The sequence below is a fragment of the Ctenopharyngodon idella genome, chromosome 5 (genome assembly GCF_019924925.1).
Source record: "Ctenopharyngodon idella isolate HZGC_01 chromosome 5, HZGC01, whole genome shotgun sequence".
Lineage (NCBI taxonomy): Eukaryota > Metazoa > Chordata > Actinopteri > Cypriniformes > Xenocyprididae > Ctenopharyngodon > Ctenopharyngodon idella.
The window spans coordinates 193,016-206,692 of NC_067224.1; the positions used below are offsets into that span (position 1 = coordinate 193,016).

The 13,677-nt window shown below is 40.5% G+C and overlaps 1 protein-coding gene across 3 annotated transcripts in view; it reads right to left on the reverse strand.

The window, feature by feature from the left end:
- Positions 1 to 1,573: 1,573 nt before the first annotated feature.
- The window catches only part of LOC127513619 (UDP-glucuronosyltransferase 2A1-like), a 63,636-nt gene continuing 51,532 nt past the window's right edge, over positions 1,574 to 13,677 (reverse strand). Inside the window, exons 1-6 of one of the 3 annotated variants that reach the window (XM_051895596.1) lie at positions 7,370 to 7,514; positions 7,050 to 7,198; positions 6,172 to 6,303; positions 2,374 to 2,461; positions 2,067 to 2,286; positions 1,574 to 1,914 (exon numbers count right to left, since the gene is read on the reverse strand). In XM_051895596.1, the coding sequence (XP_051751556.1) occupies positions 1,617 to 1,914; positions 2,067 to 2,286; positions 2,374 to 2,461; positions 6,172 to 6,303; positions 7,050 to 7,184 (873 nt within the window). In that variant the 5' untranslated portion in view covers positions 7,185 to 7,198; positions 7,370 to 7,514 and the 3' untranslated portion in view covers positions 1,574 to 1,616. Of the gene's footprint in view, positions 1,915 to 2,062; positions 2,287 to 2,373; positions 2,462 to 6,171; positions 6,304 to 7,049; positions 7,199 to 7,337; positions 8,167 to 13,677 lie in introns of those variants that run through there. The other 2 variants (XM_051895595.1, XM_051895589.1) reach the window with 2 other exon arrangements.

The window sequence follows — 13,677 nt, forward strand, 5'->3', positions numbered from 1 at the left end:
CATGTATTTGTTTCATTAAAAGTGCTTTATGTAATTTTTTGACTGTAGAAAACCATAAAAATGAAATATGTTTGCAGAGATTAAGGAGACATACTAAGTTCAAGTACTTGTTTCCAGTGATGGGAATAACAGCGTTATAAATAAACGGCATTAATAACGGTGTTACTTTTTTCAGTAACGAGTAATCAAACAAATTACTGTTTCCCCCGTTACAACGCCGCTACCGTTACTGACGATAAAATGCAGCGTTACTATAATTGAGCTCACTGAAGCGGTTTTCATCCGAGTCGCTCTCTCTCAGCCATAGGACCTGCAAAGTTTTTTCTCTGGAGTGTGTGTTGGGCGGGACACACAGGCTAACTGATGATGATTGGTGTGTGACTAGAGATGATAGACCTGCAAAGCGTTTTGTTGTAAAGAAATAGTAAAGGTTAGTCATACACAAATATAATTTTAAACTGATAATAATGTACGATGCTCTCTGTGTGTGTGTGTGTGTGTGTGTGTGTGTGTGTGTGTGTGTATGTGTGTGTCTGTGTCAGAGCATGCGAGCTCAAACCAGAATACCCTTTGTGACATGCTGGATCAAAAATACGTGAAATAAGTTTTTTCTAGTCGACTAGTAGTTGACTAATTGCATTTAAATTAATTTAATTTCTTAAATACTGGAGAGAATAATCCATAATAATGAGCGTTTACGTAATATAGGCTATAGGCCCAAGCGTGTGCATAAAGCTTGCCATAAAGAACCGGCAAAAGTAGCCTAATGATTATGAATGTGACAAAAACAGCAAGGAGACATTTTATTTGTTTATTAATAAACTAGTGTTTTCTGAATCAGTGTCGGCTGCAAAGATGAAGTTGATATTACTGACTCTCATCATCTCCGTGGACGCGCTTAGAGAGAGAACGCACATTTCATTTGGATACATAATCAGAGAGTAGCCTATTTCTTTTTGTTTTAAATTATTTCATTTAAAAGTAGACTTTTCAAGCTTTCTATAGATATATTTCTCATGTCTGTGAGGAAAGCAGCCTATACGCTGAGATTCGGTTCATTTAAAGACACGTTCCAGTTCATGTGCTTTTATAATGATGTAACTCAATTACTAACTAAGTTACTATTTGTGAGAAGTAACTAGTAACTATAAGTAATTACTTTTTTAAAGTAACATGCCCAACACTGCTTGTTTCTCAATGCTCAAGCCAGTTATTCTACTTTGAAATGTGTGATCTGGGTCAGAATGTCTGTTTTTGTTTTGATCTGTGATCCCGCCCACTGACAATTTACCCAATAGTATTTCGACACCCCAGGTTGCCAGTTGGTGGAAAACACAGCGTATTTTGTCAGAAACTAACTGGTTCATTGATCACAGATAAGTCCTCAATCTGGCAACCCGTGTGAGCGTGGAGTCTGAGGAGGAGCGGGAAACAACTCTCTCCAATATTTTGACTTTGGATTGCAGAAACCGATTCAGCAGCTAGCAGTCAATATAACATACTGCACCTTTAAGTACATTTGCAATATACACAAAACACACACTGGCCGTCACACACATGAGGACACACGTACCAAATCTCTGTACAGAAGTATTCAGGACAATGCAACTATACTTTCACTCTTTCTTATTCTTTCGTGCTTTGCCATCAGGATGAGTCTTTCTGAAACATTTACGGAAAAAGAAACTACATGTTTTAATAAAGAGGAATGTGATCAGTGCAACAACTGAGAGTAAAAAGGCCACTACGTCCAGGCAGTGGTACTGATACCAGCTCAGGTCATGTGCCTGAACTCGTAGATGTTTAGCTCCTTTATTCCGCATCACAAATTCGATCCAGAAAACTGCCTGGTCCAGAGGCTTCATTGGCTGATCATGGTGGATTCTGGACAGTCTCATGATGCTTTCTTTGTACCTGATTAGAGAAGAAAAAGAAGTGCTGCAAGATAAGCTCTACAAATGATCAACTGAAAAACACCATTTTATGGTTCTTTCTAAACAACTGAAAATAACTAGTCGAGGCCTTTGGTAATGGATTATTTCAAACTTATGAAAGACTTAACTCACGATGGATTATTTATGACAGTCTTGAGAGCGTCCGCCAGGTCTTTGGACTCCATTGTGTTGATATCAAGAACAACAGCAGCTCCTTTGGTTTTCATGTGCATCATGTTATCAGGCTGATCACCAAACAGTGGCAAGCCCACCATCGGGACACCGTGATAAATAGCCTCATACAGTCCATTTGTCCCGCCATGGGTAATGAAGGCCTTTGTTTTTGGATGTCCTGTCAGATAAAATGAAGTCAGTATCTTTCTGCCATCAATTATTGTTCTTTGTGTATAACGAGCACACATGACAACACTTTCCTTACCGAGCAAATCATTCTGTGGGATCCAGTCGTAGAGTTTTGTATTGGGGGCGAGGGTTTCTGGTGTTTTTCCACTGTAACGCCAAACAACCTGTGGAGACAGTACTGAGCACATGAACACCTGACCAACAGAAAAGTTGGGTTCTGTAAACATTTTATTTATTTTTCCTACCGTGAAATGTGTTTTTAATGATAATGTATACTGGTAAACTGTTTAAGACACATCTACAGATCTCTGAGGTTGTTAATAGTACACGATTACATTCTGTGATGAACCTGTCTAGTTTGGGGTTTTAATTTACATATAGACATTGATCAGCGCACAAACACAGATCAGGCATAACATTATGATCACCTTCCTAATATTGTGTTGGTCCCCCTTTAGCTGCCAAAACAGCCCTGACCCGTCGAGGCATGGACTCCACTAGACCCCTGAAGGTGTGCTGTGGTATGTCAAGTCAAGTCATCTTCATTTATATAGCACTTTTCACAATACATATTGTTTCAAAGCAGCTTCACAGTGACAAGAGGAAAATTAATTGACAGACATCGTTTTGGATTTACAGCAGCGCTAAGAACAAAAAAAATATTATCGAGTTAAATTTGGTTTTTGATTAAATCACTTCTGTTGTAAAAATTGTTAATTATTACTTTAGGGGCCGCTTAAATGACACCTTTCCTACTGAAAACCGAATCCTTTTAATGCATTCTTGGCGGTCATTTACATGTTTAGTCTATCCACCTGTTTCCGGGGGGCGCTACTGTAAAAAGGAACGTGGGTACAACTTCCGGTGAGGCGGCGGAAGTAGCATACCAATGGTATTTTGTGTTAATTAGCAAAGAGGCTAAGTGTTTTTTGGATCATTATTTACTTTGTAAAGTTGCAAACCTTTATGAGAAATGTCGTTGTGGAGCAGGGACATTTCAGTTTAGTACATTTATTAGTTAATCAATAATATCTCAATACAATAAACAATTTTCATGCCCTTAATTGTTCTTTACTGACTTTTCACAAAAATGCTGCTGCATGACTACAAGAGCATCCTGGCCCTGCAACACATGAACAACCCGCTGTCTGTTCTTCACCTGTCACTGATGCTAGCACCCAAGCCTTAAGATGTGAAATGTGTCGTGCGTGCCAGGGCCAGTCGCGTTTCCACGGTCATATATGCGATGCTAAAGGCTACTTATGCTAACCATTGCGATAATAAATACGCACGTTGGAAAATACCAGAGACTGCTTGAGGAATGTAGACAACTTATATATGATTATAATCCTGTATTTATTTGGTTTAATGTTTTATCTGTCTCTTCCCTGTGCATTTGTTGATACCGGACTAATGCATACACGTATCTTTTCCCACACTCCGGTTAAAGGAACACTCCACTTTTTTTGAAAATAGGCTCATTTTCCAACTCCCCTAGTGTTAAACAGTTGAGTTTTAGCGTTTTCGAATCCATTCAGCCACTTTTAGCATAGCTTAGCATAGTTCATTGAATCTGATTAGACCGTTAGCATCTCGCTCAAAAATGACCAAAGAGTTTCGATATTTTTCCTATTTAAAACTGGACTCTTCTGTAGTTACATAGTGTACTAAGACCGACGGAAAATGAAAAGTTGTGATTTTCTAGGCCGATATGGTTAGGAAGAGTCCAGTTTTAAATAGGAAAAATATAGAAACTCTTTGGTCATTTTTGAACGAGATGCTATAGGTCTAATCAGATTCAATGAAGCTCTAGTTAATTTAACCACTGTATCAAATAAATTCCAAGGGTTGTGTTTGTTTTTTTTCTAAGAGATTTGAAAAATAAATAGATCTAACATTTTTTTTAAGGCCTTTCTGTACTCAATCATTCTCTCTCTCCTCGAAATGCGGAAAACCTCTAGTTTTGTTTTCTTCCAGCTGCGCTCCATTTTTCTGGCTGCTTTCTTAAGGGCCCGAGTGTGCTTGTTGTACCAAGGCGTTGGATTAGTTTCCTTAATCTTCTTTAAGCGCAGAGGAACTACTGCGTCTAATGTGCTGGAAAAGAGAGAGTCAGTAGTTTCTGTTGCAACATCGAGGTCTTCTAAGCTTTCTGGTATGCTAAGGCGATGAAACTCATCAGGAAGATTATTTATAAAGCAATCTTTAGTGGTAGAAGTGATGGTTCTACCATATTTATGGCAGAGAGGTGGTTTTGCAGCCTTGGCTAAATGTAGTATACACGAGACTAGATAATGATCTGAGATGTCGTCACTCTGCTGCAGAATTTCAACGGCATCAATATCAATTCCATGTGACAATATTAGATCTAAAGTATGATTACGACAATGAGTGGGTCCTGACACGTGTTGTCTAATTCCAATAAAGTTTAGAATATCTGTAAATGCCAAACCCAATGCGTATTTTTCATTATCTATATGGATATTAAAATCACCAACAACAAGGACTTTATCCGCAGCTACTAACTCTGATAGAAAATCAGCAAATTCTTTGATAAAGTCTGTATGGTGCCCTGGTGGCCTGTATACAGTATCCAGCACAAATGTCAACTTACATAATGTTACATAAAGCACCATCACTTCGAAGGAATTATTATTATGTGGCACCAAGATGTTAGCAGCAGATCCTTTAAGTCCTGTAAGTTGTGAGGTGGAGCCTCCATGGATCGGACTTGTTTGTTCAGCACATCCCACAGATGCTTGATTGGATTGAGATCTGGGGAATTTGGAGGACAAGTCAACACCTCAAACTCGTTGTTGTGCTCCTCAAACCAATCCTGAACCATTTTTGCTTTGTGGCAGGAGCATTATCCTGCTGAAAGAGGCCACAGCCACCAGGGAATACCGTTTCCATGAAAGGGTGTACATGGTCTGCAACAATGCTTAGGTAGGTGGTACGTGTCAAAGTAACATCCACATGGATGGCAGGACCCAAGGTTTCCCAGCAGAACATTGCCCAAAGCATCACACTGCTTCCGCCGGCTCGCCTTCTTCCCATAGTGCATCCTGGTGCCATGTGTTCCCCAGGTAAGTGATGCACATGCACCCGGCCATCCACGTGATGTAAAAGAAAACGTGATTCTTCAGACCACCTTCTTCCATTACTCTGTGGTCCAGTTATGATGCTCACGTGTCCACTGTTGGCTCTTTCGGCAGTGGACAGGGGTCAGCATGGGCACCCTGACTGGTCTGCAGCTATGCAGCTCCATACGCAACAAACTGCCAGTCATCTAGCCATCACAATTTGGCTCTTGTCAAACTCGCTCAAATCCTTACGCTTGCCCATTTTTCCTGCTTCTAACACATCAACTCTGAGGACAAAATGTTCAATTGCTGCCTAATATATCCACCCACTAACAGGTGCCGCGATGAAGAGATGATCAGTGTATAATGTTATGCCTGAATGGTGTACATGGATCACATCAAATATGGCAAACTGAGAAGCTTAAACCTGCTTGATTGACACAAGGTTTGTTCTCACGTGTCACACAAGTACGGCTGAGCTTCCATTGACCATGTTTGATGTGCTTTATGTACGTGTGTTGATCAATGTTTAGATTTGAACAAAAGCAAAATTAAACCTGTTCATCATGTAAGGTGATTGTCTCTCTTCAGAGGACTTGGATTAAAGCATTTGATTCATATGATTTACTTTTCTTTATATACTTTTTGAAGCTTGAAAGTTTTGGTGGTATGAATGGACTTTGAATAGAGCGACAGAAATATCTCAGGTTTCATTAAAAAGTGTCAAAGATGAAAGAAAGTCTTATGGGCTTGAAACTGCATGAGGATGAGGGATTGATGACAGAATTACACACCTTTTGTGGGATCTGACCAAGAGCAGAAGCAATAGTGTTTGCTTTTTTCATTGTCAGGTTGTTGATCATGGAACCCAATGAGAAAACAACAATGCCATGATCTCCTGAGCTCTGAACAAACTTCTCCAGTTCCTAAAAGACACAAATGAGCACATACTGTCACACAAAAACAGAAAACAAGACTTGATGCACCATATATGCCATAAAAACTACTTAATATAACATAAATCTATTTATACAGGAAATAGCAATTGTGGGGAAAAGAAATGTATCACTCTCTTGAAAGTGTCCTTTCTGGTTCTGAACCCACAAAAATCATAATGCACTCAAAACGCCCCATTTTTCTACCAAGGGGTCAAGGTTCAGATGGTTTGCATGGCCCATTTTGCCCCTGCTGGAAGATGGCGTAATTACACCAGCTGGGTCAAAAAAACATTTTCCCCTAACTGTTGTTCTAAAGTATCTGTGTATTTTGACAAGATGATGTTTACTGCAAGCGATATTAAAATGCAAATTATTGCATTAAATTGTTACGGAGCCCCTAAAGAGTCATGGTGATGGAAAAAAGAAAAATTCACAAGTTTCCCCGAAGAAACGTTGAGAACAAACGCAAAGTTGGTAATTGCACTGACATACTAATCCTAACCTTTTTTTTTTTTTCCCTTCATCCAGCTTTTCATTAGTAACTTAAACTGAATTATTTTCCATCAGAAATAGATATGGCATAAAATTACAATATTACTTGATCTATTCAGGTTAGACTTCCTTAATTTACGTATGATGCATATTATAATGCAAAATAAAACAAAATGTAAAGGCATCAAAAAATCTGAAGAGCATGTATTTCAAAATAATATATGGCAAAGCAAAGTCATTACCTTTGACAGAGGTTTGGCAGGTTTGCAGTGTAGTCCTCCAACAAATTTAAAGTTAGGCAGGAGTGGGCGTGGATACTCAAAATCCCAGTAAGTTCTAATCAACCAGATGTCAATTTTTCCTATGGTCTCACACATTGATGAAGGTTTCCCTGTGACATAAGGAGAAATATTGTCTGCTGATGCACATTAGATCAAGTCACAAGATTAAACAGTGTCTAGAATGAGACTACTGCACAATTAAAGCACATGCGTAAAGGTTGTCCCAAATATGAAATAATAAAAACACACCCAATACTTCAGTGTAAAGCGGATCAACAAACCATGGCATCAACTGAAATGTAGTTGAAAAAATGGTGTAGAGGAGCATGTTTTCAACTCTCTCCATGAAGCTCATATGGTCAGTGAGGTGACCCTGCACAGCGATCGCAGGAACATAGGATGGTGGAGTGGGAATCTGACCACAATTCCGCTCTAAAAGATACGCAAATATTGCGCGCAGTGAGACGACGTGCGGGATCTTCAGCTTCTCTGCCATCAAGTCAGGGAATGGCAACATTGGATCAGAAAAAAGCACATCATAATGAGATTCCCGAAGCGTGTGTAAAAGATCCTCATTGTGGAACAGGCCCTCGTACAGTTCATTAAAGAACACCATGAGCTTGGACATCATTCGCCAGAATTTGAGGACTCTCTCGTATGTGGTGCCCGGGTCATCCGTCCAGGGATGAATCGCCTCATGCAAAACAGCACTGACCTCTTCTTTCTCCGCATTGACTTTATACACTTTGAAATCGAACCGCTCCTTCCGTGTGTAATCTACAGTAGGCGATGAAGAGCTGACCAGAACCGTCACGCTGTGGTTCTTATCGACCAGCGCGTCTAAAACCACACGCATGTTGTGCCAGTGGCTGAACTCGCCCGGCAACACCAAAACCCTGCCAGCCTCTACTCCACACAGCAGTGCGAACACAAACACAGTCCCAGATGTCATGCTGAAGTGTTTGTGCAGTGTGATCTGGGGAACGATGGTCCAGATTCCAAACACGGTATAGGCAGAGCCCTTGAGTAAACAGTAGATCACACTGAACTCTTGATCGTCACGTGATTAATGTGGACTTCAGTTTCAGGAAGTTCATGGTGGGCAATATAAATACACAAAGTTATAAAGACAGAACTGCCTGAATAAATGCATTGATCTAGAATATATAACACACTGACATGTTTATGTAGTATGTATATGTAGTTACATCAATGTTGTTTTTAAAAGATAAATTATCTGCCAGTATTTGAGGATTAGTGTGGTCAACTAGCCTTACCTGCGTTGTTAACATGTTTTAGACTAATGTTACATTGGTTAAAGACTTGTTCTTAATCTTGTATGTTAGTCAATGCCGTCTTAATGTTCATTGCGGTTTCAATAATCCCATGGTAACTGAGGGCTTCAATAATGTTTTGTGATTGTTATCTTTATGATTTTCAGAGAGACCGAAAAATTATTGTCAGCTCACTGCACAATGGGTCAATGGACAAGCAGCATAAGCAGTGAAATGTAAAATTATTACAGGTTTGTTAAATAAAATAACAAAAATAGGTAAATAAAATAACAAAAATAAAACAAACCAAAAATAGGTTTGTTGGTTTAACTCACTATTACAGGGTTTTAAACTATGGTAACTTTTTAGTGTTGTGTCAGCTGATGCATTCGTCTTGTTGTATTGTGTTTAGCAAAATCATCTGCTGATATAGATATAGATATTCATACATGCATCTAACTTGCAGATGCACAATCAACTTGCTCTTGAGTGTTCATGGACCGGTATTTTGACTGTTCCAATATGGCGGATGGCTTAAGTATAGCAGCTCATAGAAACAGCTGCTAATCATCTATATATATATATATCTATGCTTGTAAACCCAGGGAGCGAGACTCAGGGTGAAGGTGCTGTCTCAATGCTGGGAGTCCTCAGGATCCACTGAATCCCTTTGAGGTTCTTGTGTTGAAAGAAAGATAGAGAAGAAAAAAAAAAAAAAGAAAAAAAAAACAGGCAAAAATATATTATATACAGCAGTAGTATATAATACAGTTTTAGTATTTAGATTCCCCATTTCGCCTATTATAATTTGTTTTTCAGTCTCACTTTGCCATCAATCCAAACATCAGCTGAGCTGAAACATCTACAGACAGGTAACAGTCAACAGAATCACAAAGCCTAAAAACACTCCACCAATAGTGTTTACTTACTCAAACTAATTTTTACTTGCTGTAAATTAATATCAGTATGATAAGGAATTTTATTGTATTCTTTATGTAATTACACAAGGAATAAAATGCTTATCCTCATTTTACCTCTTCCACCCACCACTATCACACCCAGCCCAATGTTATATTAACTAATATTTAACCGTTCCCCCCACCCTGCAGACGAAAAAAGTTCAGAAGCCTTTTTCTCTAATTTCACAACGATGGATGAAACTGCATTATGAGAACATATTTTACAATTAATAGACTCTTCCTGGTTTGTTATATGTTGCTTACTTAATCCAGAGCCTATCCTAGTCTAATCTTAAATCTGCTAATTTAGTGAGGAGTGATCCACTAGTGTGCTTTAATGCACAAGTTAATTTGATTCACATCTACTGATAATATACACCATATTATTCTTTAAACGTCTTACCTTTTAAAAGTGCACCACAAACGGTGTGTACTGCGCTGCTAGTATTTAGTGCTAACTTCTGGGAACTATTGAGAGGCTCTACGATTCTGTAAAAAAAAAAGGTCCATTGTGTCAGGGTTCTGTGGACAAATGCGATCTCAAAGAGGTTTTCCACAGCTGCCTCGATGAGCCCCTCAGCCCCTGGGAGATGAGGAGGCTGGGGTCTTTGACTTTCTGGGATTTTGCAGAAGCAGCCGAAGTCGCTGCAGCTCCCCCAGAGGTGTGCATGAGCACTGCAGCACTGAGCCGCCCACTCTCCCAGCCACGGAGGCCGTCCCTGAATCTGCTCCTGCCCAAGAGGATTGTTTGGCTTTGCCCACTACATCGGCTGTGCCTCCCTTGGAGCAGTCATCTTTGTGGAGTTCAACTGTCTGTCCTGGGTTGACTGTTTAGCCTGTGTCCAGCCGGCCCTGCCATGATGTGTCTGCCTCCCTTTCCCTGCCAGTGATCCTTCTGTCTAGAACATTCCCCTTCACTGCTTTGTCCCCCCGGCTTCGTCCAGGCCTTCTTCCAGGATTCCAGACCCTCCTGATCCTCCCTGGCTCAATCCTCCCATCCCTCCCTGGACTCCAGCCAGGGTTCCTAACCCTATGACTTTTTGGGCTGTCCTGCTGGCACTGGATTGGCTCCCTTCCCTCTCTCCCCTCCTTGTCTCTGTGATTTGTCTTTTGTTGTGAGTGCAAGGGATGAGCATTAGCTCATTCTCCAGGGTTCCCACACCTTGGTTAACTTCAAATTCAAGGACCTTTAAAGGACTTTCCAGATCCAACACCCTCCAATTCAAGGACTTAATGTGGGGACACATTTCAAGCGAGAGCAAGGTTACATTGTGTTACCTTGTAAGATACATTGTTACAGTTTTCATGTGTCAAACACAACTATGCAAAAAAGCTTTTTTTTTTTTTTTTTGCATTTATTTTTGGCCATATGACAGAGATCAGGGCCTGTATGTATAAAGCCGCTCAGAGTAAAATTTTAGTCTTAAGTGTGTCAAAATTCTAAGAAAGACGTAATTTTACTCTTATTCCTAGACTTAAGAATAAGTGTGATTCATAAAGGTTCCTAAGTGTCAAGACTAGATCTCAGCTCCTAATTTATGTAAGAGAGCTGTAGAGGTCTCTTAACTATAGTTAGGAGTAACAAGATGGCAGCAGAGAGGAGGAGACTCACGCTCTCCAATGAAGATATGATGTATTGAGTTATATGATGACATGGAGTTGATAAAATTATATAAACTTGATTGTCAATTCTTTTTGTAACTGACCTAATAAGAAATGTAATAACTTTAAATAAATGTAATAAATTTAATTAATATGTTTAATGCATTTTAATACATTTAAAGGTTCTGTATGTGATTTCTCAAATTCGTTGTTGAACACTGTTGATATTTGAAATCAACCCAAACAAACACACCCCTCTCTTCATTGCTCCGCCTCCAAAACTCACACTCCAATACTAATCACCCTGCTCCGAGTCAGTCTCGAACCCCGGCCCGATCACTGCTGTCATGCGAGGCAAATGCACTGACAATGACACTAAACACCTCATTCTCTAACTGTCGTCAGTGTGCAGTAGTTTACCTGCAAAACTCTCACTATCTGGCCACTGTTACACACGCAATGCGAGAGTGGATGTCTGTTTATCACAGCTGACACGCAACAAAATGCGTCACGAATAATAAAGCGCAGATGATGAACGAATGACAAGGAAGCACAAAAAATGAACGTACAGTACACAAGAGTAAATACAAACAAGAGTTTGTTGTTAATTGCCAACAGCACAGCAGCTCCAGACAATCAAACCCAGTGTTACTCACATGAGAAGGAATGAAAGCAGCCTCCGCGTCTGTTTTCAGGCCTTCCCTCTTCACTCTCTCCAGCGCTGGAAAGCTTTTCTAATATTAATGCGGTCCTAAAGCGCTTGCCCAGTCATAAACCTTCATTCCAGTGATATTCTTTTGAGCTCTTTAGTTTTGTGTAAACTTAAACATAGCGGCCAAAATTGATGTGCAAAGGTTTTTTTTTTTTTTTTAAATGACCCTACAATTTTGCTTAAACCATCAAAATATGAGGAAAATATTTTTATTTTAATGTTTATATTATTTAAGTGTTTTAAAATATGACAATGACTACAACATAATCAGTTTTTAATATTTCATTGGTTCTCTCATGTTTTTGCATGTGTTCATAATTACTGTGCATGACAGCCTGGCCAAAAATAATTTGAAATAATCTGAAATTTCATTTCATTATCACACATGAAACAATTGAGTCCAAGCACAGCTACACAATATGATTACATCTTTTAACACATTTTTTTAAAATATTTGAATTAAGGTTGAAGATGTCAGTTTTCATATGGCTGGAGATCACATTTGGCAGTTCATTGACTTTCCAACTGACCATCAAACCATGCGGCAAAAGCAAGCCACTCTTATGTTGACTGTGGGCTTCCCTGGAGCTGTTGGAGCCGTTGATGAACTCGTGTTTACATCATTACTCTAACTGTAGATGAGGAGACATATATCAATAGAAAAAGATTCCACACCATCAGTACTAATTTGTGATAATTTTGCACAATGCAAAGCTATTTTAAAAAATAAATTAAAATATTAAAACGTTTTAGTTACAAACAGAAGGGACAGAGGCAGATGTAACAGGTAGAGATGTTTATTGATACCAGCAAGAGACAAACAGCAGTGCAGGTGAATATTAAGTGAAGTAATGGATGAAGTAGAGAGTGCAGAGAAATGATACTGTCCTTGTTGAATGTAGAAGCTGGGTGACTTGGAAGACGCTGGAGAAACTTGACGCTGGAGACGAGGAACACTCACATACAGATGGGATTCACACAAGGAGAACAGGAGACGCTGGAGACAGGTAAGTAGTTCGATAGGAGTCCTTGAGGTAAGCATACAGGTAAGACGTAATGCAAACGAGACCGGACGAAGACTGTGTGTGAGTGTGCGGGTTTTATGTTGCTGGTGATTGCTGTGCTGATGTGCAGGTGCGGGTGATCAGTACTCTGGAGAGTCAGTGCGTTGTGATTGGTGAGCGGTGGAGCCTGGCGTGTCTGTGACAGTACCTAGGAGCGAGAAGAAGGCCTTCCACACCTGTGAGGTGAATTGGGGTCCTCTGTCAGAGACGATGTCCTCTGGGATTCCGAAGTATCTGAACACGTGATTGAACATCAGTTCAGCGGTCTCCATAGCAGTAGGTAAACCCCTCAGGGGAATCAAACGACATGATTTGGAGAATTGATCTACGATGACGAGGACGCAGGTGAAACCATCGGATACTGGCAGGTCGGTGATAAAATCCACTCCTAGGTGTGACCAGGGTTGATTGGGAACGGGCAGAGGATGGAGCTTGCCGGATGGAAGGTGGCGTGGGCTCTTGGAGATGGCGCACTCCCTACAGCCCTGCACGTACCTTCTGACGTCCGATGCCATGTTGGGCCACCAGAAGCGTTCTTTAAGCAACGAGAGGGTTTCATTGACCCCCGGGTGGCCAGTGCCAAGTGACGTGTGGGCTGAGTGAATAAGTGGAGTGCGTTGTGCCCTGGTGGTGTAGCGCAAGCCTGGTGGACAACCCGACGGAGCGTTGGTGGAGGCATTGGAGGAGGGTAATGTCTCCTCCGACCAGGTGATGGGGCTTACGAGGATGGATTTTGGGAGGATGGTTTCTGGTTCCTCTGGTGGTTCGTCAGGAGCATGGAGTCGAGAGAGGGCATCCACTTTGACATTTTTGGAGCCTGGTCGGTAGGAGATGGAGAAGTCAAAACGGGTGAAGAATAAAGCCCAGTGGGCTTGTCGTGGGTTCAATCTCTTAGCAGCCTTTAGATATTCCAAGTTTTTATGGTCGGTGAGAACCAGGAAGGGGTGTTTGGCTCCCTCCAACCAATGCCTCCACTCT